At 39.6% G+C, this 23,598-nt stretch overlaps 2 protein-coding genes across 2 annotated transcripts; one reads left to right on the forward strand and one right to left on the reverse strand.

Moving 5' to 3' along the window:
• Positions 1–263: 263 nt before the first annotated feature.
• LOC146649468 (interferon-induced protein with tetratricopeptide repeats 2-like) lies at positions 264–1,706 on the reverse strand. The gene is made up of 2 exons (XM_085386098.1): positions 1,702–1,706; positions 264–1,563 (listed from the first exon to the last, which is right to left on the reverse strand). Exons 1-2 carry the CDS (start codon positions 1,704–1,706, stop codon positions 264–266), a joined length of 1,305 nt encoding a protein of 434 aa, XP_085242224.1.
• Positions 1,707–3,519: 1,813 nt separating this feature from the next.
• Positions 3,520–23,598, forward strand: pomgnt1 (protein O-linked mannose N-acetylglucosaminyltransferase 1 (beta 1,2-)). Its single transcript, XM_085387100.1, has 21 exons — positions 3,520–4,035; positions 4,853–4,955; positions 8,947–9,062; positions 9,728–9,793; positions 10,185–10,298; positions 10,400–10,517; positions 11,145–11,243; positions 13,090–13,217; positions 13,991–14,061; positions 14,154–14,229; positions 15,214–15,297; positions 15,459–15,500; positions 15,986–16,044; positions 18,341–18,413; positions 18,561–18,689; positions 19,025–19,150; positions 19,311–19,375; positions 19,466–19,510; positions 19,621–19,756; positions 19,845–19,954; positions 21,542–23,598. The coding sequence occupies exons 1-21, from the start codon at positions 3,916–3,918 to the stop codon at positions 21,621–21,623; spliced, it is 1,962 nt and encodes a 653-aa protein (XP_085243226.1). The 5' UTR covers positions 3,520–3,915; the 3' UTR covers positions 21,624–23,598.

Here is a 23,598-nt window from a genome sequence, read left to right on the forward strand (position 1 = left end):
ACCTTTTATGTAAAACACAATTAAATGAATGAACAAAAAAAAATGCAAACTGCAAAATTTGGGTAAGAGTCAGCAACATTAATGGAACAATATTACAATCAATAAAGTTCTTTTTCAGGTCATGTATGTTCTTGTTACTGTTATAACAATATCTGAATCAATAATAATTTATTATTAGTTTCGTTGCAAACATTTAGACTGCCAGCATAGTAAATGTTCTTTATCTTTATTCTCTTTCTTCTTCGTAACTTTAGTGTGAGCTCTTACTGTTGCAGCTTGATTAGAAATTCCTCTATTTCTCTGCTACCATATTTTTTAGTGTATTTCTCCAGCATTGTAATGCTGTTTTCACGATGGAAGGATTGGTGTGGTATCACTGCTGCCTTCTTGTGATATTCTATTGAATTTTGTCTATCAATCAACTTTCCGTTAAAATATAAATGTTTTGCATATTTGTTGTAAAGCATTTGTTGCTCCTTATATTCCAGGTCACTTTCTAGCAGTTCATTGTATATCTGGTCAGCTTTGTCTTGCTTATTTACCTTTACATACATGTCTGCAAGAGTTATTTTCATGTTAAGTGAAGAATGAGGGTAAAGCGAAATCACCTCCTTACAGAGACTGATGGCTTTGTCAATCATGCTGCGCTCGAGCAGATTGGTCCTTGTCTGCCTGGAAAAGATCCTACTTCTGTAGCAGTTCGCAGCACACCACTTCAGGTAACGTTCATCTGGATGTCTTTCCAGAGCTTCTTCTATCAAATCAATAGCTTCATGTACAGATAAATATTTACTGTAAAGCATAAGTACCGGATTGATACCACTGTAGCTGCTAACTGGCTTTTTTAAAACTCTTCTGGCCAATGTGCATACTTCATCTTTCATTTTTGTTCCTTTTTGAGGACATGCATCAAGGTAAAGAGCAGCAAGGTACAAGTTCTCTGGATCGTGTTCTTTGGCGATTCTCATTTTTTCCACGATGGCATGGTCGCTATTGTTATGAGCATTCACTAATGCTAACACATAGCTGGTCCGCCATGCCACCATGTCAGGCTGCATCCTGATGGCTCTCTGGAAGTAATCTATAGCCAGCAGCTTTTTTTCTTTGTTGAACTTCATCAGGGTCCAGGCTTTTTCTGCAGAGATCTCTGGATGGAGTTCATCCTGGGATGGAGATGGGTATTCATTCATCAGTGCATTAATTTTTGACAGGTAATTCTGACTTTGTACTTGTTCTCCCTGTTGGTTGTGTAGCCAAGCCAGGTTCCCATAGTTCACTACCAGCCAGGGACCCTCATCTGATACTGTGTTTCTCATCTGACGGAAGGCTTCTGTGGCTCTGCTGAAAAAACGCAGGGCATCTTCACTGAAGCCCAGCTCGTAGTGAATGAACCCCTGCAAGTTATAAATGTGACCCAACCAGCTGTACCCCTCTTCGGTGCCAATGTCCTCCAAATTGTACTTGAGACGGAAAAGTGTGGACCTGCTACAGTCCAGATTCCAGTTGAAGTGGCACTGCAGAGCCTCCAGTTTGGACTCCAACGTTGACTGACTCTGAGAAGAACTATGGGGATTCAAAATTAAAACAAATGCACATTCAAGAAATATAATGTTCTCTAAATATTCAAATCACATACGCCCCCCTCCCCCCCCCAAAAAAACAAAAAACAAAACAAAACAAAACAGAAAAGCTGCTACTCACCTCATCTTCTAACTCAGTTGCTTTCTAAATAGCACTGGTGTCCTTTCTTTGGACTGTTTCTTTGGGTGTGGCACCATAAAAGTCAGTCATGTTTAACTTCTGTACTGTTGTAAATGATGAACTTTGAACTTAGTGAACTATTACTTCTCATGAAAAAATACCGCCACGTGTATGTTTAATTAGGTTAGCAAGATAGGTTAGCAAATGATTAATTTTGGGTGTTACCCAAAGTATTAGTCAGGAAACTGAAGTGTTGATTGCATACTTTTTTGATTTCTTTACCTGACGTAAGATATTTTAAGCCATCAAAAGGCTAAAATCCAGGTGAGGTCATACTAGATGATGTCTAAACTGAATTCCTCTTGAAATTATTTTTCAAAGTCATTCCATTCAAAGTGCAGTTTAAATAAATGAAGTTCACACAGTTAAAGGCTGAGCCCTACCCAATCAACTCTATCAAATGTTTTTTCTACATTTAGAAACAATACTGTGGTTTCAGTGTTTTTACTGTGTCTATCAAATTAAGTAATCTATGTTTATTCATTCATCTATGTTTATTATTGGGCATACTTTTCAGGGCTTCCAGATGAGTCTTTAATGGCACATATAGTCATTTTTTAATTTATTTTGACTGGTTAGCTAGAAATTGTCCTAATTTGTTACCATGTTCTTGGAAGGCATCCCTTCTATGTATGGAAATAGGGTGTTGGGCCACCCATCACCGGTCATTCGGTACCTTTATATACGAGCTTGGATTATAATGCCAGCAGTCAGACTTATTTCCAGTAGGTGGTTATAAACTGCAGCAGTAGTGGGATTAAGAAGCCATTTTTATTTAATCTTGTTGTCTCTTTTTTATTGGTTAGGAGCATAGATAATAAAAATTGTCTTTCTTTGCCTTTTATTTTCAGTTAGGGAAGACGAGGGAACTTAAACCTTTGTTTGCTGTTTTGGCATTGTCCCAAATAAACTAGTGCCAGGCATTTCAGTTGTTCTGTGAAGCTGGCCTTTTCTTATGAGTTGTTGGAGTGGGGAGTTGCACCTCATCTCATTTTTTTAATTTTCTGTTTCTCAACATATATATATTTTTTATTATATTTTATATATACATGAGTGTTACTTTATGTGCAATTTGGAGTTTTTTCTATGTACAATATTTAGGATTCCATTGCCAGTAGTGATGTGCCGCTGTTATCTGTATATGACTAAAAACACTTGAAATGTATTCAAATGAAAGTCTGTCTCTGCAGTAGTCATCATTTTGCACATGGATGTTTAGCTTTAAAATATGTGACCTCTCTAAACATTAGCAACTAAGAAAACTTGGCAAAAGGTGGCCTGGTAAATAATAAGTAAATCAATTTTTTTTTTCTCCTATCCAATTTGGGGTCATAGGGGGCTGGAGCCCATCCTGGCTGTCAGAGTACACCCTGGCCGGGTCTAGAGTCTGTCAATGGTCTAACATGGACAGACAGCCATCATGCTTACATCCACACCTACAGCCAATCTAGAATCACCAGTTGGAGTTCCTGGAGAGATCGTGCAAGCTCAACACAGAAAGACTGTAAAAGCTGCAGTGCTATTTTGTTGTTGTTGTTATTGTTGTGACATTTCAACTTGAAATACACAATGCTATTGCTCCCATTAAGTCCTTCTAAGTTTTAAAATACGAAGGAAAGCGGGCTCTTACTTACCTTACTTACTTTAAAACAAACAAACAAATTAACGTCAATCATAAGCGTTAACTCGAATAACAACCAGTAGAGGGCAGAAATACACCAATGTCTTTTCTGCCTATTTAAAAAACGAAGAAGGAAGAGGACCTCTGTGACGTATTTTGCTCTGCGACAGAAACTGTGTATGTTGCGGTTTAAAGCTACTTTTCTAGAAGCAGCTGCTTACTATGGAATATAAATGACACTACAAGACTTACTGATGACTCCGTGATTAATGATGTTCATACGCAAACAGAAAAGAGGCGGCTGGAGCATGTTAAAGCCCCGTACAGTCACATGGCAGTTTGGTGTCGTCGGCTAAACTTGGTGACTATTTGTGCACAGTGCCTTTTTATTCGCGTCTCTTGTTTAGCTCAGATGAGCATGTAAGAGTCAGCCGTGTTTTGGTGGTGTGGAGTTGTGCATGTCCCGGTTGCAGAAAGTGGAGGAGAGCAGGCGGAGGGCGTGAGCTGTGTCCAGGCGGCTGTCGGTGTCCGGGATGGAGACCTGGACCCCCAATCCCCGAGCTAAGCCCTTCATCCCCCGTCAACAGAGGAGTCTCTATCTCACCTGGAAATACAAATTGACCAACAAGAGGACGATTCGCCGGTTCTGTCAGGTAAATACTGATAGAGCTCAGCAAAAGAGTGATGTTGCTGCTGTAAATCAGTAAAGTAAACGTATTGTCCTGGAGAATTGTTCTGTTTTCTCGCTTATTTTGCATTTAACAAGCCACATTAGCTCATATTTAAAGGTTTCATATTGCCAAAAAGTTTTGGTAAACGAAATGTCAGGTGCTCTTTCAAAGTAAAGGCTGCAAGACATATCCTGGCTTGATTATATCAGTGCCCGTTCCTAGATGCACTCACTGGGCACTTTGAAGGTTACACGTTACTCGTACTGGGTTGGACCCCTATTTTCCTTAATTTTTCATGGCATAGATCCAACAAGATGCTGGAAACACTCAGTGATTTTGATTTATATTGACATGATGGCATCACACAGCTGCTGCAGATTTGTTGGTTGCACGTTCATCTCAATCTCCCATTCCACTGCATCCCAAAGCAATCCACTGGATTGAAATCTGGTAACTGTGGAGGCCATTTGAGTACATTGAGATTATTGTCATGTTCAAGAAACTAGTTTGAGTTGATTTAAGCTTTGTAACATGGTTTGTTGTCCTGTAAACAGACGTCAGAATAAGCACACAGTAGTCATAGAGGGAGGGATGTGGTCCGCAATAATACTTGTTGGGTGTCGCATTTAAATGACAGTAAAATAAATACCATCTGAATCTCACAACAGAAATCAAGACTCATTAGTGCCAGTAGATCAGCAATTAAGTGAACCATTTGTAGAGTTTAATAATATCAAAATTAACTAACTACAGACATCAAGATGAACACTGATACATTTTTTTTTTTTTTATCCTACAGGCCAGTGCCGTGTTGTTTCTGCTGATAACCGTCATAGTCAACATTAAACTCATCCTGGATACAAGAAGAGTTGCCAGTGAAGATGCAGCAGCCCAAGAATATGGTGAGAAACATGTTCACATGTCATTTTACTTATACTTAGTACACTCAGGTTTAAGTGAGTGTATGTATAAATTTGAGCCTGTATGTACGATTTTGACCCTGTGTGGATTGGTGAAAATCCTAAATGAATTCACACTAATGCGTCTAATTCTAAGACTTTAAAGATCTGTGCTGTATAATAACTCCGCAAAAAAAACTGCTACAAGCAACTCATTACCATGACATTCTACCCAGAATGTAGAATGTCGAGTGACCACAGCTTTAGCTTTGAGTTGTAGCAGACTTTTGTGATTAGTAGTATTTCGGCCTGATAGATGGATGTCTCATCCTTTGACATGTTAACTTGAACTTTTTATCTTGATTCGTGATTTCAGAGTAAACTTTAACTACAGTCTTTCACCCATCAGTATACTTGGACAGACGCTGCGATTTTGTCATGGATTTAAATTCAGTTTTATTTATATAGTTTCCTCAAGGTGACTATAAAATATCTCATCTACAATATATGTGTACAGTATACAGTACAGTCTATAGTCCCCAAATGTCTAACTCTGTGACTCTCTGGACAGTAATGCAGCTTTCAGTCAATTCCTCTGAAACGTTTACTGTATGTTAATGTAACAGTCAGTATTTAAATATGTACAAAATCAGTTTAATAGAAGAGTTGAGGGTTGATCTGTCTGTTGCTATCTGACATATTCACTAGGGGTGCAACGATACACAAAATTCACGGTTCGGTTCGGTTCGATACTTTGGTGTCACGGTTCGATATTTTTTCGATACAAAAAAATGTTCATGCCTTTTTTAATTTGTAATTTATTAAGATTATAAATATTTCTTTTAACTCAAAAATACAGTTTTTAAATGAGATGTTGCTGAAACAACAAAATAATAAAAGAATAAAGGAGTTTGGAAACGAGTTTATTTCAGAGAAATGTCCTTTTCCAAAATAAAAGCTATGCTATACCCTTCTTCTGGGGTAAATTCTCACGAGCATATTGAACATATCAGGTCCCCATAAAATGAACCACTCTCTGATGGACCTCACCTCACACACATCTTCTGGAGTGCTAGCACTTAGCTGCATATACAACAAAAACAACTTAAATAAAAATGTATTGCACAGAAAGGCCTTCCTAAATATATTTTTAAACATTTAAAATGTTCTAAAAACAAGATATCAACCACATACAGTTCTGCATTGTTTGGGAATCCCTGATGGTATTTTCTATTCTTGGCAGAATATAAAACAAACACACCCAATCCCTGACATGAAAAAAAATTTTTAGAACCATGTTCTATAGTGTACAGAAAACACATGAAAACTTAAATCTGGTAAAGCTATACTTCACATATTTTCTGTTGTGCAGACTTGGCACCATGTAAAACAAACAAACAAAAAAAACCCCACCATGTAAAGAATAAAAAATAAATACAAATAAAAGCTATTCTATACCCTTCTTCTGGGGTATATTCTCAGCAGCATATATAACAAATCAGGTACCCATAAAATGAATCACTCTTTAATGGACCTCCCCTAACACTCATCTTCTGGAATGCTAGCACTTAGCTGCTTATACAGCATAAACAACTTAAATAAACGGTCCTGTTAAATACAAACCAAAACATATTTTACTCAATTTCCATGTTCTTCTTCAGAAAAATTAGGATGTCCACATGTTCTGCTGACAGTACAGATCTGCTTGCTGTGACAATGTCACCTGCTGTGGAAAACACCCTCTCACTTGGGACAGAGGTTCCAGGTACAACCAAGTAACACTGTGCCAACTTGGAAAGATGAGGGTACAAGCTGTGATGTTCCTTCCACCATCTCGGTGGGTTATCATCTGTGGGAATGCAGTCTGCTAACCTGTACAAGTTAATTTCCTCCTCTGCCACTTCGGCTGCAGACCTGGTCCTTGGCTCCTGTGACATGAACAGTTCTCCAAACAACTCCTTCATGGCCGACTTTTTCTCTGGTGGAGATGCTGATGGTGAATCTGAAGAGTTTGCTGCTTGAGTCTCTGCGGAGGTCGCAGTTTCTGTGGTGCCTGCAGCTTGGTCTTGAGGAAATATAAACAACCAAACTGTTAATTGTATTTGTTTAAATAATATTTATAAATGAAGCAGTAGCTAAATAAAATTTCAAAAATAAAAAAAAAGAATACCTACTTGTTCAATGCTCAAGACAAGTTCTGTGGCGAGTGCTCCATAGACTCTCAGCTGAGTGACATTATCCAAGTGTCGCAGGGACTTGAATCGAGGATCTAAAGCTGTGCACTTGTGTAGGTAATTCTGAAGGGCAGGATCAGCGTATCTCTTCTCCAGGTCCTCCCTGATGTTTTTTTTTTTTTTTACATCTCTCACTGCTGGGCTGTCATCACCAGACTGCGCCATAGAGTTCAGGATGTTCATTTTAAGTGGTAGGATCATGGATGCTGTTGGAGATGACGCTTCACACATCATGACTGTCACAGTTTTTAGGGTTTTCATGACTGTAACAAGATTTTCAGCCAGTGCATGTTCTTCCTGAGTTAGATTCTGAATGTTCTTCATACTCTTCTTCACAGTATTGTCGGCCATAGCAGAAAACACTGCAGCTTGCTGTTCAAGGTATCTTTCCATCATATCATGAGAGTTCCACCTAGTTGGAACATCTTGAATCAGTTTTTTTTTCACTAAGCTGCAGCAGTTGCTGTTTTTTCATAAACACATTGCATCCTGTTGTGCTTCTGTGAAAGAAGGAGACAATTCTTCTCATCTTTGCTAGGAGATGGGGAAACCTTCTGCACTGCCATTCCTTTCTGAGCAGTTATATTAATTGTATGTGCAAAACATCCGATTTGTGGCCCCAGTCCAGCAGCTGTGACGGCATTAACTATGTTCTTAGCATTGTCAGTAGTTACAGGTATTGTCACATTTGGTCGCACTAACTTCCAGCCTTCCACAGCTTCAGAGAGACCTTTGGCTAAGTCGTCAGTGGCGTGACTTTCGACCAGGTGTGTCTGCAAAACACAGTTTTTCATGTGCCATTCCGGATCAATGTAATGCGCGGTGACAGTGAGGTAGCTCTTGACGTCCAGCCGTCTGAGGTCAGAGCAACAGCGGGTGCTGCTGACACTGCCGTCTCTAATTTTGCTTTTGTCTCCTTGTACAAAGCGGGAACTGCGATATCGGTGAAATAGGTTCGTGAAGGAATACTGTAACGGGGCTCAAGTACTCTCAGCATTTCCTGAAACCCGGTGTTTTCTACAACAGAAAAGGGTCGCATGTCGACAGCAATAAAAGTAGCAATTGCCCTGTCGATTTCTTTTGCCCTCTTAGAATCATGCGCTAATGGCTGTCTAAATGACTCTGGCAAAGTTTGTAGCATGTGTGTTTGTTGTTGTTTTTGGCTGCCTTCACTCGTCTTTGCACTAGGGTGATGTCGGCGTAAATGTGCATTCATATTTGTTGTTGCCACCGATGTAATTAACCATGGCGTGGCACATCCGACATACTGTTGTAGTTTTGTGCACAACGCGCTTACCATCAGGGTCATACTTCACACGAAAGCCAAAAAAGTTCCAAACGCCAGATTTCAATGACTGTGGAGGAGGTTCAACTTCGGGAGGCATTAAGGCAGTTGCCATGTTGCAATGAGCTTAGCTTCTGTCTCGCTAGCTTGATTGAATGCATGTGGGTGGCACTCAGTGGATCTGTGCTCGACAGTGCAGCCTAGGCGGAGTAGTCGAACGCAGATTCACTGAGCGCTCAACACAGACAGCATCGTCAGAAGAAAAGTTGATAAAATAAATTAAAAAATTGTTCGATACACATGCGTACCGAACCGAAAGCACTGTATCGAACGGTTCAATATCGATACGAGTATCGTTGCACCCCTAATATTCACCCATCACTCATTAACCTTCTGATACACGGTGTTCCATTAAAGTGTAGTTTTATTATGAAGTGCATCATTTTGATCTTGATGTTTGTTTTTCTCTCTTTAGAGGATGTTATTCCTAACATGGAGACAGCACGCAGGCCGGCTAATGGACGCAAAGTCCTCGACATTGAGGTGTACTCCAGCCGCTCCAAGGTCTACGTGGCAGTAGATGGCACCACGGTGGGTGATTAACTGGTTAACTGGCTGATGCCTACTGACAGGTTACTTGAGACATCCTGCTTTAATACTCAAAGGGGCTTAGCTAATATAACAGACTCACACAACAACAGAGGGTTTGGTCTCACTAACTTTCCAGGTGCCTGAAGACAACAACAATCTTACTCAGACCAAGTAAGCTGCTGCTTGGGCCTCTCACCATCGCAGTTTTCAAGACAATCTATACATCCTAGACTAATCTTTCCTCCCACTAACCTTCATTTTGTTGTTAGGTTTTCAGTTGAATTCTATTTTGTCAAGGGAAATATTGGTAATGCAAGGTGTTTAGATTTTGGCTTTTTAATGTCATTGAACTCATGTTCAAAATGGTAATAATCCTTTATAATGAATTTGGTTAATGATAGACACAAAGCGTCAGACTGTTTCTTCTGGCCGAGCATTCACATGCCACATTTCTCACAGAATTATATTGTATTTAATAAATAATACCATGTACAGCAACAACAATACAAATTAGTCTCCAGTAAGTTTCTCATCACGTGGATAACTTTACCATCTTAGACTGCCACTGGCAATGAAGTCAGTGTGTCAGACGCTAATAAGATTAGTGTCTGACACACTTGGCTCAGTAAAAATATTGTTTTTCTTTATTTTACTTGTTCCTGCAGGTGCTGGAAGATGACATGCGAGAACAAGGCAGAGGGATCCATGTGATAGTTCTCAACCAAGCAACTGTGAGCATGTGCTGCTTATTCTTCATATCATGACGCATGTCTTTCCACTGGCAACTCATATGTAAATATAACAAACTGCAATTACGGTACATACTAGAGGTAGGAGGAAAAAATGGATGCATCATATTATGATTTTTTGCTAATTGTGTTTCACTGTTTTTATAGCTGTATTTATCACAATACAAACAACGTTGAAGTTAAACTTATCAAATGTCAGTAGTATATATATATATTTTTTTTTAGCAATTTCAGATTTTTCAGTAAGTGTGTGTGTGTGTGTGTGTGTGTGTGTGTGTGTGTGTGTGTGTGTGTGTGTGTGTGTGTGTGTGTGTGTGTGTGTGTGTGTGTGTGTGTGTGTGTGTGTGTGTGTGTGTGTGTCTCTCTCTCACAGGGTCATGTGATGGCCAAGAGGATATTTGACACCTACTCTCCCCATGAGGATGAAGCCATGATCCTGTTCCTCAATATGGTGACTCGTGGTCGAATCCTCATCTTTACCATAAAGGTCAGGAGCTTCTAACTGTCTGAGGAGTGAAGGGGATATTCATGTTCCAGTCATAAACCATACCTGTAACTGTGTTTTTTGGGGGCTTATTTGTCCTGCAGGATGAGGGCACATTCCACTTGAAAGATGCTGCTAAGAACCTGCTCAAGAGTCTGGGCAGCCAGGTGTCCCTCAATCTGAGCTGGAGAGACATGTGGACTCTAGTGGTGAAGAAAGGAGGTAGAAAAGCAGACCTTCATTTTTAACAATGACATTGAGGACAGCCATTATACAGGAAGAGCTTCACTAAATCGATCAGTCACAAAACATCTGAGGAGCTGGGGAGAATTATGATTGGTTGTTTAGAAACATTAAGAAGATTTGATTATGAGATTTCACAAAGTCAGCCCAAAGTGCACCATTTTATCGTGGATTGACATATGAGTTTTATTTTATTTTTATTTTTTTAAACTAGAATCAGCCTAGATTGTTTTCAGGACCACTACAACTTTACTGTGTATGACTGAAAGAAAGACTTTTTTTGTTCTACATATTCACATTTGTGTCTTGACCTTTGTGCTTGAGGTGTTGTCACTAATGGCTAAACACTTTTTCTTAGGCTGAAATTAATCATCTTTGATTTACAAGAAACAAAACAGATGGATATATTTAATTGTCTGTGCAGTTTTTCATCACTATTTTCTACATAAACTTGGATTTTGTTGAGAAGTTATCAGTATAAACCATAAATAAGGCATCTTTGATCAAATAAATCAGTCAGTAGGGGGGAAGAGACAAAAGGAAAAACAAGAGTTTACACTTGCCCTGAGATTACCTCTCTTGACTTGATGTTGTGTTTGTGTTCAGGTCAGGTTTATGGAGAGAAGCATTCAAAGTCTCCAGCTCTGTCTACCTGGGGAGACCCAGTGCTGCTCAAGACTGAAGTGCAACTTACTGCCTCTGAAGGTAAGAGCCAGTTTTAGCATGCTTGACAAAGGGTGAAATATTTAAACTTGATTCCCCTGTCGTGCACAAAATGTTATAAAAAACTAAAAGACTTGTAGCTTTTTTTTATGAATAATCTTTTGAAAGTGCGATGACATGCAGTAAAAGTTGGGTCCTTGAGAAAAAAGTCAAAGTTGGGGATTTGCTTCTCCTTATATTAAGATGTTTTAGTCCCGGCGGTGTAGGGACCAGATGGGTTAAAAGTTTGAGACAAAGACTGTATATGAATGATGGTTGAATTCACCGGTAGTTTTGGATTTCACATTTTGTAGGTTTAGCATGAGCATTTTGGCCACAGGTGGGGAAACTGTAAAATGTAAATTTAAAAAAAGATGATGATTTGAAGGTCTCAAACACATTTTATGCACAAAATAACACAAATGTTAAAACTGAGAAAAAATATTAGTTCAAACCAGTTGCTGAACTTTGGGGAGAGGAAAGTTGCTCATTCTTGTTTGATACAAGAGCCGAGCTGCTCAAAAGTCTTGTGTCATCTTTGTTGTATTTTTCATTTCATCATGTGTCAAATATTTTTAACTAATTAAAGGTCTCGGCTCCAGGCAGGCCAGTTCAACACCTATAATTCTGACCAATGTATTTTGCGGTTTAGCATTGTCTTGCTGAAATAGGCCTCACATGGAAAAAAACGTGTTCTCTTTGAGAGCATATGTTGCTCTAAAAGCTGTGTACACATTTTAGCATTAATAGCGCCTTTTCAGATGTGCAAGTTGCCAGTTCTAATGCACCCATCTATATACCATCAGAGATGCAGGCTTTTGGACTGAGTGCTGATAACAAGCAGGATGGTCCCAGTTCTTTTTAATCCAGAGAATGCAACGGCAGCCATGTTTGCAAATAATAATTTAACATTTGGATTTGTCTGACAAGAGAATAGTTTCCCACTCTGCCTCAGTCATTTTACGTGAGCTTTGGCTCAGAGCAGAACACAGTATTCCTGGATCATGTTCATATACATCTTCCTCTTTTGCATGATAGAGCTTTAAGCTGTATTTATGGATGACACAGATGCAAGTTTGCCTCTCAAACATGTTCTTTTCAGTCATGTTGCTGGCCTGTTGACAGTTAACCTAATGTATTGCAACATGTTCCGCCTGCTCTATCTTTTTAGTATTATTTACTTCTTCAGCCTTTTTCCCCACCCCAACTTTTTTGGTGGTATAGAAATCAGAATACTTTATGAATCGTCTGTGAAGGTTCTCAGTCATCCAGGTCATCGTAGTCAAAGGAGCTTGCAAAGAAAAGCGTCTGGACTTCTTTAAGTTGCTTGAAGACGTTTCACCTCTCATCCGAGAAGCTTCTTCAGTTCTAAGGTCAAATGGTGGAGAGTCCCAGATATAAACCTAGTGGGAGTTTCCCCCCACAGAGGGACAAAAGGACCCCCTGATGATCCTCTAATCGCCTGAGCCAAGGTGTGAAACTGGGTGTGGGTCCCAATCAGCCAGAGTTTCGGGTGTGTTCATTGGCTCAACTCTGGCTGATTGGGACCCACACCCAGTTTCACACCTTGGCTCAGGCGATTAGAGGATCATCAGGGGGTCCTTTTGTCCCTCTGTGGGGGGAAACTCCCACTAGGTTTATATCTGGGACTCTCCACCATTTGACCTTAGAACTGAAGAAGCTTCTCGGATGAGAGGTGAAACGTCTTCAAGCAACTTAAAGAAGTCCAGACGCTTTTCTTTGCAAGCTCCTTTGACTTTATGAACCCATAAGAGAATAAAGTTCAAAATAATTTTATATGTTACAAAAAACTGTAAAATAATTTGGGATGTGTTCTTATGTTCTGCAGAGGCAGAGTGCCACTGGGCAGACACGGAGCTGAACAGGAGGAGGAAACTCTTCTGCAGCAAGGTGGAAGGATACGGCAGCATCTGCAGCTGCAAAGATCCGGCACCCGTAGAGTTTAATCCTGACCCTGTAAGACATGTAACAGACACGACTCTTTAGTTTCACCATGTTTTTCCTGCGTGGGGAAGCACAGGAATGCCAAGCTGTAAGGAGGGAGTAATGTCCTTGCATCAGTCAATGATATTTATTTATTTTGCTATAATTTGTATGGTTTTTTTGGTCTTGGATGAAGACAGAATCCCACAGAAGTGAGAGTAGCGAGTAGTGAGGCACTGAGCACACTTGCTCGTATGTTTGAGTATGCTCAACTTCACTGTCTCGATGATACTTCCTGTGTTGCTCTGTAGTGAGCCCAGGATTTTGGCGTTAGTGCTCTTCAGGCTCAGTTAGAGTGACCCTCCAGTTTGCAATGGATCTCCACAACAGAACAGAACACACTGTCATCATCTGCAGTCCAAAATGGTGGAGCTGGAATTTGTCTGAGCATGTTGCGAGGGACTCAAGACAGTTGAATGACATAAGGGGCCTCCATCCGACAAACAAGCCCGAAGGATGCCACAGAACAGGAAGGACTGAGTTAGCTTAGAGTCCAGTAGTAAAACAACCACTTCTTAGACAGATGGAAAAATAAAGGTAAATTGACGAATTTACCTGGCCAGCTGTCCGAATACATGAGGCTGTATAGTCTATGTAAAGTGTCATTGTTAAAATGCTCATATACTTGGATTTAAGTAGTCAGGTGTATGCTTTACCGATTCTTGTCTTCTTGTCCACTAATTTGAGTTTCTTGTGTGCAAGTATAGATTCAGTATGATCACATTTTTACTGTTTCGTCATTGCAGCTCCCCATCAATAATGTTTTCAATGTCCCAGTGGCCGTTATTGCAGGAAACAGACCTAACTATCTCTACCGGTAAGATCTGAAAAATACTCTTCTGTCATACAAGGAAGTAATAAATCTCTGTCAAAATATAACTAAGTGTTTGGCTTTTTGTTGTTGTTTAGTATGCTGAGGTCACTTCTTTCAGCCCATGGTGTTAACCCACAGATGATCACAGTCTTCATTGATGGATATTATGAGGTACCTTCATTATTATTATTGTTATTATTATTATTATTATTTGTTTATGTATGTATGTATTTATTTATTTTGATTGCTGCAGATTACTTCTGCCAGTGATTGGGGTGTACCTTTGCTGGTGTTAGGTCATGTGACTATCAAAGTCATACAATTTTAAGATCTTAATCAACACATCATATTTCAATACCTTATTTTAAACAAATACAACAACCATAATTTTATTTGCAGAAGTCTTTATAGATAGTTTAGGTATCTATATATCTTTTTCCTTGTCAGAGACTTTGAAGTTATTGATAACTTTTTACACCTTGGCTGTAAGAGGCTGATGCGGATTTGGTGTTAACCTGCCGGGCAGGCAGCGTTGGCACCGAAGTTGTGAACGCGATAACTCAAGTAACTCGTAGGAATTTGAAATTGATAATATTGGTGCTCCTAATAAAAATGTTGGATGAGTTTGAATCTCAGTGACCTCAACCTCAAGGTCAGAGGTCAAGTTTTTTTAGAAAGCCTTGTGAATGCAATAACTTGAAAACAAGGCTTTTGAAATTGATACTATCTCTAGGAGACGAAGGGGTACCACTGACCACTGCCCCCCAATTTTTAATTTTTTTAAATTTTTTATTGGGAGTCTGTTTGACTTATAACGATCACGTGTGTTTTACCAAATGAATGAACTGAATCTATAAATTATCTTGTTAAATGTTAAAAAAACTAATTAATCTCTACAGTGTATCCTCGTCATAATTACCACGAGAGTAGGATTAAACTGCATCCTTTGTGAGATTAAAAGAATTTAAACTAGAACTACAGAAATCTGTTTTTTGGATGTTTTTGTGTTTTCTCTTTAGGTTTCTATTTCTTTTAGAAACAGAATTGTCATTTCAGGTTATACTCACCACCTCAGTGGATTTTGTTCAGGGAAACAGTTTGCAAATTATTAAAGAATCTTTTTGTAGCTCTCAAACATCTGCCTTTTTGACTCAGGAGCCAATGGATGTTGTTGACCTGTTTGGACTGAAGGGAGTTCAACACACACCTATCAGCATCAAGAATGCCAGAGTGTCTCAGGTAAGCAACAGCTTCTCATTCAAGGGTTAACACATAATTCAGAGCAGTACAAGCATAGATTTTAAAGAACCAATGTTTCCTTTACAGAAACGTTGAGCAGTGTTGTTATTAAATTATTCTTTGTTACTGTGAAACTCAAACATCTCTTTCCTCAATCACAGCACTACAAAGCGAGTCTGACAGCAACCTTCAATCTTCACCCAGTAAGGACCAACATCAAACACTCAGCTGTATCATGTTAATGCAGTTTGTTATAACTCTTATTTGAATTTTTCATCTTTTATAATAAGTGCATTGTACAGCCTCAATTTTACATTGCACTTCAGCATTTCTTTAATTAAGAAAAAAAATCATTTGGCACGTCCAAACAGAGGTTTCACAGTGCACACTCAGTTGCTCCAATTCATTTGTTTCTCTGACCATCATAACTAACCTGCAACTTAACCAGAGGTAAACCCTCTAACATAAGTCTGAATTGTAACTGTATACATATAAATTTCTGCTTCCACTCAATATTAATGAGACTTCTGAAACTCTTACTGTCAACACTGACATTATGATTTTATGCAGTGAACTCTGTGAATGCACTGTGGGTGTTTTAGTGTGTGCAGTTGCCTGGGGTAGAGTCTGTATGCACCATATGTATGCGCTCATTAGAGTTTGTTGTGTCTGTTTTATCTTTTCCCAGGATGCTAATTATGCCATTGTACTAGAAGAAGATCTTGATATATCCATTGACTTCTTCAGGTATTTCTTCCAGTCTACATTACCACTACTAAAAGCAGCCAGATGTCCATGTTAGTTCCAGAAAAGGGCTCTTACTGATTGATATCTAGTCACTCTCTACTGACAACTTTTTATGCAGCTGCTGTTTTTGGTTCTTAACCTGGTAGTCTCATTCTGTTAGACTCTACTCATGCTTATGCTTATGGAAGCTGTGCTAAAAATTCTCCATTATTTCAGAGCAAAGTCCCTTTAAATTGATTTTACATTTAATGTTATTGTGAAGTTTATTTAATTGCTTATGTATTACTTAATTGCTTCAGTGTAGTAAGCTGTAAATGCTTTAAACTGCTGTTAAAAGTTCAAAATGTACGCCCCTTACACTTTTTCTTGCTTGGCTGATTGGTGACTCCCCCCTTGTATTGTCCTGAGCAGCCTGGAGATCAGGCTGGCTGGATGATGATTAGAATGAAGAATAGGCCTAAACAGAAGTTCACGGTATTCCACCATCTTGAATTCTCTCCCCCCCCCCCCCCCCCCCCCCCCCCCACACACACACACACACACACACACACACACACACACACACACACACACACTCAATGCCACACCCGCCAAGGAACAGACTCTGATTATTGGTGATTCAGCAACCATAATAGATTGTCGTCCAGGGGAAGATATCATACGGGATATCATAGTGTGGCTCAAGCACGTTCATCATAGTTTAAACCCCTTGTTTTGCACAAGGGAATACGGCCTCCCGTCTGCAGCTAAACACTCCAGTAGCTTTTGTAATAGCTTTAGCCCGGTCGGATTGGGCGGCAAAGGGCTGCTTAAATACCGCAAACTCCTCTGCTCCTCCACTTGGACCGCTAGCGCCGGCCATAACTATCGCTTGACAGACCCACCACGCGCACCATACACATACCTTTTTTCCTTCTTTTTCGGAATAACGTGCGTGCCGAACCGTGGAGTGGGTTCGGATTACGGATCAACCGTGATCCGTTGCACCACTACATCTCTCTGTATAATTTGTGATCTCTGAGCTTCTGTACTGAGACGTTATTAAAATTACAGTAAAAACTGACAGTCCTACACTTGTATCTTCGTCCTGGCTGCAGCGGCAGTGAAAGAACGCACCAAGGTGCACGACCGGTCAAAACGACATCAAACCAGCAACTTGCACCAGTACTCTAGTACTTCCATATGGGAGGTTGGGGATGTGAAGCAGAATCACGTCATAAGACACTTCAGGCCCATTGAATAGAACTCTGTATTTTCATTTTTAACCTTGGAGATGAACTCACAGTGCACTTTCTTGTGAAGGTTGCTTGTTTCAGTCCTCTCATAACAAAGCCACCTTTGGGTTTGAATGTAGGCACACATTAAAACTGGTGCTCAATCTCTTTCTCCAAGAGAAAGAGAGCTTGTGCATTAAATGAGATGCTTACTCTTAAGGACCCAAATGTATGCTAGGAATATGTGTCCAAACTGTGTGCTGTTGCTTTTGCAGCAAGCTGTGGTTTATAGTTAGCCACAATTTAATTAAGAAATGATGAGGAGAGAAAGTGGAAATACATCTTTATTTTTTTGTTAAAGGAACTTTCTGCATAGCATCCTCAGCTCTTCTGTGAAATTTTTAAAGATGTTTTTGATTCTATAATGTCAGCTGAGACGGCCCTTTAACACGCTGACCTGCAAGATTCACCACCAGATGGCAGTAGAGGGCAGTGATAATAATGCTCTGCTCTGTCAGAACCTCTAGCCTTCCTTTGTTGGACAGGCTGTGCTTTGAACTGTGTGTTTGCTGCTGTGAAAGCTCCAGCTTCCCTCCTGGGCTGACCAATCTGTTTGAAGCTCTGACTTCAATAGTGGAGAAGAACTTGCGGCCATCATCTGTGTTTGCGCCAGTTTGCTTTTGAGCTTCAAGCTTTCAGTTAGAGAGCAGTGAAATTAAAGCTTGGTTCTATTGACAAAAACAAGCCTGTTATTTCTTCTTTATGTCCAATAGTTGTAGTTTCTTGAAGGAATATCTACAAGTCCAGTTCAGAAGCTCCCCGTGTCAGCTGTCAATCACAGTGAACACTTGCTATGAAAGGTCTGGTAGAAAAGCTCAGTGTAATCTGTTGAAGTACCAGAACAATGTTCCTGTTCAGTGATCAGACGTCTGTATGTTCGGGTCTTCTGTTTAGATCAAAGTTTTCTTCATGTTTTTTTGTTTTGTTTTTTTTCTAAAATCATAACTGCAAACTAGACCCCTTTTTATATTCAGTCTATTGTCAGAAAACGGTTACATTATCAATATTTTCTGTTTCTGTAGCTTTCTGAGTCAGACCATCCACCTGCTGGATGAGGATGACAGCCTGTACTGTATTTCAGCCTGGAACGACCAGGTGAGTGCTGACTATCATCTGTATTCCTTATTTTCACACTTAAGTGACTTCACTATTTGACTTCTCTAAGCCTGCTTTTCATGAACATTGTCCCGCCAGTCTTTGTTATGTAGATGATAACACTCCCCTATATGTGGTGTTGATCAGGGCTATGAGCACACAGCAGAGGACCCGGCCCTGCTCTACAGGGTGGAGAGTATGCCCGGCCTGGGCTGGGTGCTGAAGAAAAGCCTCTACAAAGATGAGCTGGAGCCAAAATGGCCTACACCCGAAAAGGTGCTTGAAGTTGTCTTTTCTTTTGTTGTGATATTTTATCACCGATTGATTCTTCCAGTGGTCATAAATAGATATGTGAAGTGAATAATCTTCAATAACTTTTAAATATGAGTGATTAAAAGGAGCTGCATGAAAGGATTTTTAATATATTGTGTTGTTGATTTTATTGTCATGTTGTAATTCTAAAAATCTTGAATAATATCTATGTAGCCCTTAAAAAGAATAGTGTCTAGCTGACAAGTAAAAACAAATGCAGGAACACGCTGTGCATGCGTGTGAGGCCGTGGCGAAAAGATCGTGACTAAGTGCGTGCCTGCGCTCTTTCTGGCTTGTAGCTGTGGGACTGGGACATGTGGATGCGAATGCCAGAGCAGAGGAAAGGCCGAGAGTGTATCATCCCTGATGTATCCCGCTCCTACCACTTCGGTATCATCGGCCTCAACATGAATGGCTATTTTCACGTAAGATCTGAAAGGAAAATGCTTTTTGTTATCAGCTTTTCATTTGTGTATTCCTGACACAAAGCGACAGGTCTGAAGGCAGCACTAGAGCAGTTAAGTCAGCTGTATCTTTTTAGCCCGCTGTTAAAGATTGCTGTTTTTGTCTTATCGTGTCACATAGGAGGTATATTTCAAAAAGCACAAGTTCAACACTGTTCCCAATGTACAGCTGAAGAACGTGGGCAGGTGTGTACAGCCATGTGATTAAATGCTATTGTTTTTTTGTAAGTAATCTGGCTACATGGTGACAGACTTGGTTTTAATTGGTCTTCACAGCTTGAAGAAAGATGCTTATGAAGTTGAGATCCAGAACCTGCTGAAGTGAGTACAAACTCTGGCATCACTCAGCGTGTTTGCTTATGGTTGTTGTAAACCACAAAAAGTAAATTTTGTGTGTGTGTGTGTGTGTGTGTGTGTGTGTGATATTCCAGAGAGGCAGAGGTGCTAGACCACACCAAAAACCCATGTGAGGACTCATTCCTACCTGACTCTGAGGGGAAGATCTACATCATGTTCATTAAGATGGAGTCTGAAACAGACACATCCACTTGGACTGAGCTTGCCAAGGTGGTCATATTTACATAAGTGGTCTTGCTTGTGATTTTTACAGGCAGTGATTTAAGCCCTAATAAATTCAATCATGTCTCTTGTTTAGTGCCTGCACGTTTGGGATCTAGATGTTCGGGGATACCACAGAGGTCTATGGCGGCTCTTCAGAAAAAGGAACCATGTGTTGGTCGTGGCTGTTCCGATCTCCCCGTACTCGTAAGTAACTCTCAGATTATATGTAGCCCATACCTGTAATCTTTCTGGGAAAACAAGAAAGTCAGAGATAGAGACATGGAAATCATATGACCATTATCTGATGGTTTACAGCAGTTGCACCCTAAAGCAGTGTGAAACAAGATGAAACATTTTCACAGCCCTAAGAGGAAACCGTAAAAGATCCTGTTTATTACCTAAGAGCAGCTTCTGTTTGTTAGAGCAGCAGGTTCTGTGTGACGGCCTGTAAATGCAGAACAGAAAATGGAGATGGAGAGGGATGCAAACAGCAGAGATGTGGCCTGGTTGTTACATGAATAATTCAGGGTTTTCAACACAGTGGAAACACAGGCAAACAATGACCTTTTACGTGACAGGAAAGGGAGAAAGGAAAAGTTTCAGGTACTTTGGATAGATAAAGGGCTATGCAAATAACTTATGCAATCTAAACAAAATATTGTCTCTGTTTGCTGCCTGCCTATGAAATCAGGCAGTCAGTCTGCTATCACCTGCAGTCTTCTGTTGGAATGGATGTATTCAGGTCCAGGTCTCAAGTGTTTGGCAGTCCAGCACACATTCTGTTACACAGTTGGTATTTAGCTTTGAAATGCTTAGAAGGTGCATTCTCCTAATATGTAGGCTAAAGTTTTAGCCCTATTGTTGATATTTTGGTGAGATGCTGCATCTTTCACTTGTTTATAGTTAGATTGATTCTCATAGCAACACAAGGAGCAGATTTATTAATTGTAAACATGATTAAGTGAAGGATCTAAGAGTTCATGTGGGAGGTACTGGTTACAACTGGTGCTTTTAATGAGAAGAGCATTTCAGGAAGGCAGACTATTGAAACACTCCTGAGTACCCTGGCTCATTTCTTTTAAAGAGGTACCTTGTTGGAGGGGAGGGAATAATTCATAAATAATTAATTAGCACCAATATTTGAAGAAAATGTTTGATTTCCTTCCATTGCCCATAAACTTAATTTATATAATTATATAAAGGTTATATAAACTCCACCTCAAGACATGATGTGAATACGATAGGATACAAAGAAGCAAAGTCACTCCTGCTGCACTGTGCCAGTCATCAGAGGGAGAAAGGGAATTTATTTCAAAAGTAATATGATAACTCCTGTGATTGTTTACACTTCCTTTCTTCAACCATCCAATTGTTTTTGTTTTATAAAACTTTATTTCAGTAAAATAACTTTAAGCCCTTTAACAGAATCTCTAGTTGGAGTGAGAATTTTTACCCTGTTTTTGCATTAATTACTGATTTACTGATAATGTTTCCTATCAATATATGTTTTCTTTGTCAGTGACCACAAGAGACAAAAATCACCATGGTTGATTAATCTGCTTCAGATTCACAACAACCAGAACAGCCAACTACAGTTTCATTCTTAAAGTCTTTTGCTTTTAATTCTCATTTTAATAACCATCTTGGGTAAATTCACACCAGATAAAAAAAACAATTTGCCTTAATTCACTTGTATTTCTGTGTAGGTTCTCTGATCTCTGCTTAATGTTATCATCGCTCCACTTCCTTTTTTGTAACCTCATGTGTACTCTCTTATTTTATTCTGATCAGTGTGAGGAAACCAGCGAATGTCACTCCCATTCATTTAGAGCCTCCTCCTAAAGAAGAGGGAGCACCGGTGGAGCAGATGTAGATCTGATGTTACACACACACACACACACACACACACACACAAACAGAGACTTCAACAAGCCCTGGCCTTAACACTACTACTTCTCTCCATCAACGAACATTAATAATCCAGCCTGGGGCCCAGAGCTACAGGTCTGTCTTGGGTACAAGAGGATACCTGGGACACAGAGTCTATTTTTTATGTTGGAGGAAGAATTAACACTACAAACAGCACTGGTGAGTCCGTCCAGCAGTGATGGTAAAACTAGTTATAGTTAATTGTGATTGTTCAACCACAACAGTGTACAGCTGCCAACAGCTGTGTCTTTTTGTGGATCGATCACTAAGCTACATCTTTGACAGAACAGTACAACTGACATAAACACACTGACCTGAAAGAAGGCAGTGCTCCTTATAGTTTGGTATTTTAACTACTGAGTGTTTGTCCATTTTTGTACATACATTTTAACGAATCTCTATTTATTTTACATCTGTCAAAAGTTAGTGTTTTTTTCTAAATAAGAAAATCCACTTTGATCAAGTTCAATGCATTTTTAAGAGTCTGACTTTTACAATGAAAAAATGTAAGTGTGTGTGTGTGTAAAATCTAAAGGTTGGCATTTTTCTCAGCATTAGATATCGAGTGTAAAAGCCCCATGGGTTTGTACCGTTATTGACTGTATAGATCACTTGCCTCGGATTAGTCTTGATGATGTAATCCGAAAGGTGGCTGAGAGACAAAAACCTGAAAAGTCATACTTTTAACATGTGCTGCATCTGAAACCAGAGAAATTGCAAATGCTGTGATGTTAATGTGTGCTCACCTACAAAATGATGCACATTGAACAAATCACTTTAAATTCGGGCAGTTTTTTTGTTTGTTTGTTTTTTTTAAGTAAATTAACCTTTTTCCATGTAATTATCTGTTTCTGGCATAGTTCACTACTGGCTTTTGCTCTGTCAGGGGGAAAAAAAGCACGTGGCCCTTCCAGTACCAACAAGTAATAATTGACACAGGAACTGAAAATCATAATTAACAATCATTAGGAACGAAACCTTTTTGTTGTGTACCCCAAAAAAGGAGGAAAATCCGTGTCTAGGATCAGATCTAAATATGCAAACGTGTGCTAAACAAACAGTTCAGGATATTTGTATCCTAGCACAGCATTTACGTGTGTACGCATTTTTTTTTTGTTGTTGTTTTGTTTTGCTTTTTCCTGAAGCAGATGCACTTTTTTTCTGTGCTTGCTGCTGTTTTTGATATACAAGAGACAGCGGCAGCTGCATAAGGTGCTGAACGTTCAGTTGCTGCTTTGTTTCCTGATTGAACAGTGTTCAACTACTGAAGCTACTAAAACTGAGCTCAACACTGTTACTTTTCACACAGCCATCCAGTCACGTAGGAGAAGGGCTCAGATAACAAGAACACCTGGTATAAACACTAAAGAACCGAGTCAATTTCTCTGCTTGTACCAAATGAAATCCCCAAACTAGCACTTTAGTCATATATTAATTAGATCATTGTGGGTCAGACATCACAGCAGGCAGGTACTTGCAACCAGCTACTTCCTGGAAGCAGCATGTGTTAAAAATGTATTTTTTCCCCCTCCTAATTTCTTAGTGTCCGTATAAATTTTGGTCTCTCTCAACCATCCTGGAGGCCAGAGGCTCCACCACTTCCATCCACTGAAGGTAGCAATGTGAAAAGAGTACTAAATCTTCGTTACATATATTTATCTGAGTTTCTAATTGCAGTGTTCTTCATTTTTAAGAGTAGTAAATACGTGAGAAGATTTATTTGATAATCTCACTGGCCGCATTCAATGCCCTGAGATGCAGCTGAGAGAGAGAGAGTGTGTGTGCGTGTGTGAGAGAGAGAGAGAGAGAGAGAGAGCGCGATTTCTCTTGTAAAGCTTTTCTAACTGGTGGTCAAATAGAAACCCAACCCTTTAAGAAAATGTTATTCTTTATGGTAAGACATGCAAAAGCAAACAAAG

Source organism: Rhamphochromis longiceps, linkage group LG17 (assembly GCF_057381845.1).
Source record: "Rhamphochromis longiceps isolate RC_006_pf linkage group LG17, R_longiceps_female_GT1.1, whole genome shotgun sequence".
In the NCBI taxonomy this organism is placed as follows: Eukaryota; Metazoa; Chordata; class Actinopteri; order Cichliformes; family Cichlidae; genus Rhamphochromis; species Rhamphochromis longiceps.

What these genes read in the sequence shown, in the direction of transcription:
- pomgnt1 (XM_085387100.1), top strand. Translation starts at nt 3,916, where the DNA reads ATGGAGACCTGGACCCCCAATCCCCGAGCTAAGCCCTTCATCCCCCGT. An exon ending in GCAACTTACTGCCTCTGAAG is followed by an intron (nt 11,244 to 13,089) that starts GTAAGAGCCAGT and finishes TATGTTCTGCAG; the next exon opens with AGGCAGAGTGCCACTGGGCA. An exon ending in CAGCTGAAGAACGTGGGCAG is followed by an intron (nt 19,376 to 19,465) that starts GTGTGTACAGCC and finishes TGGTCTTCACAG; the next exon opens with CTTGAAGAAAGATGCTTATG.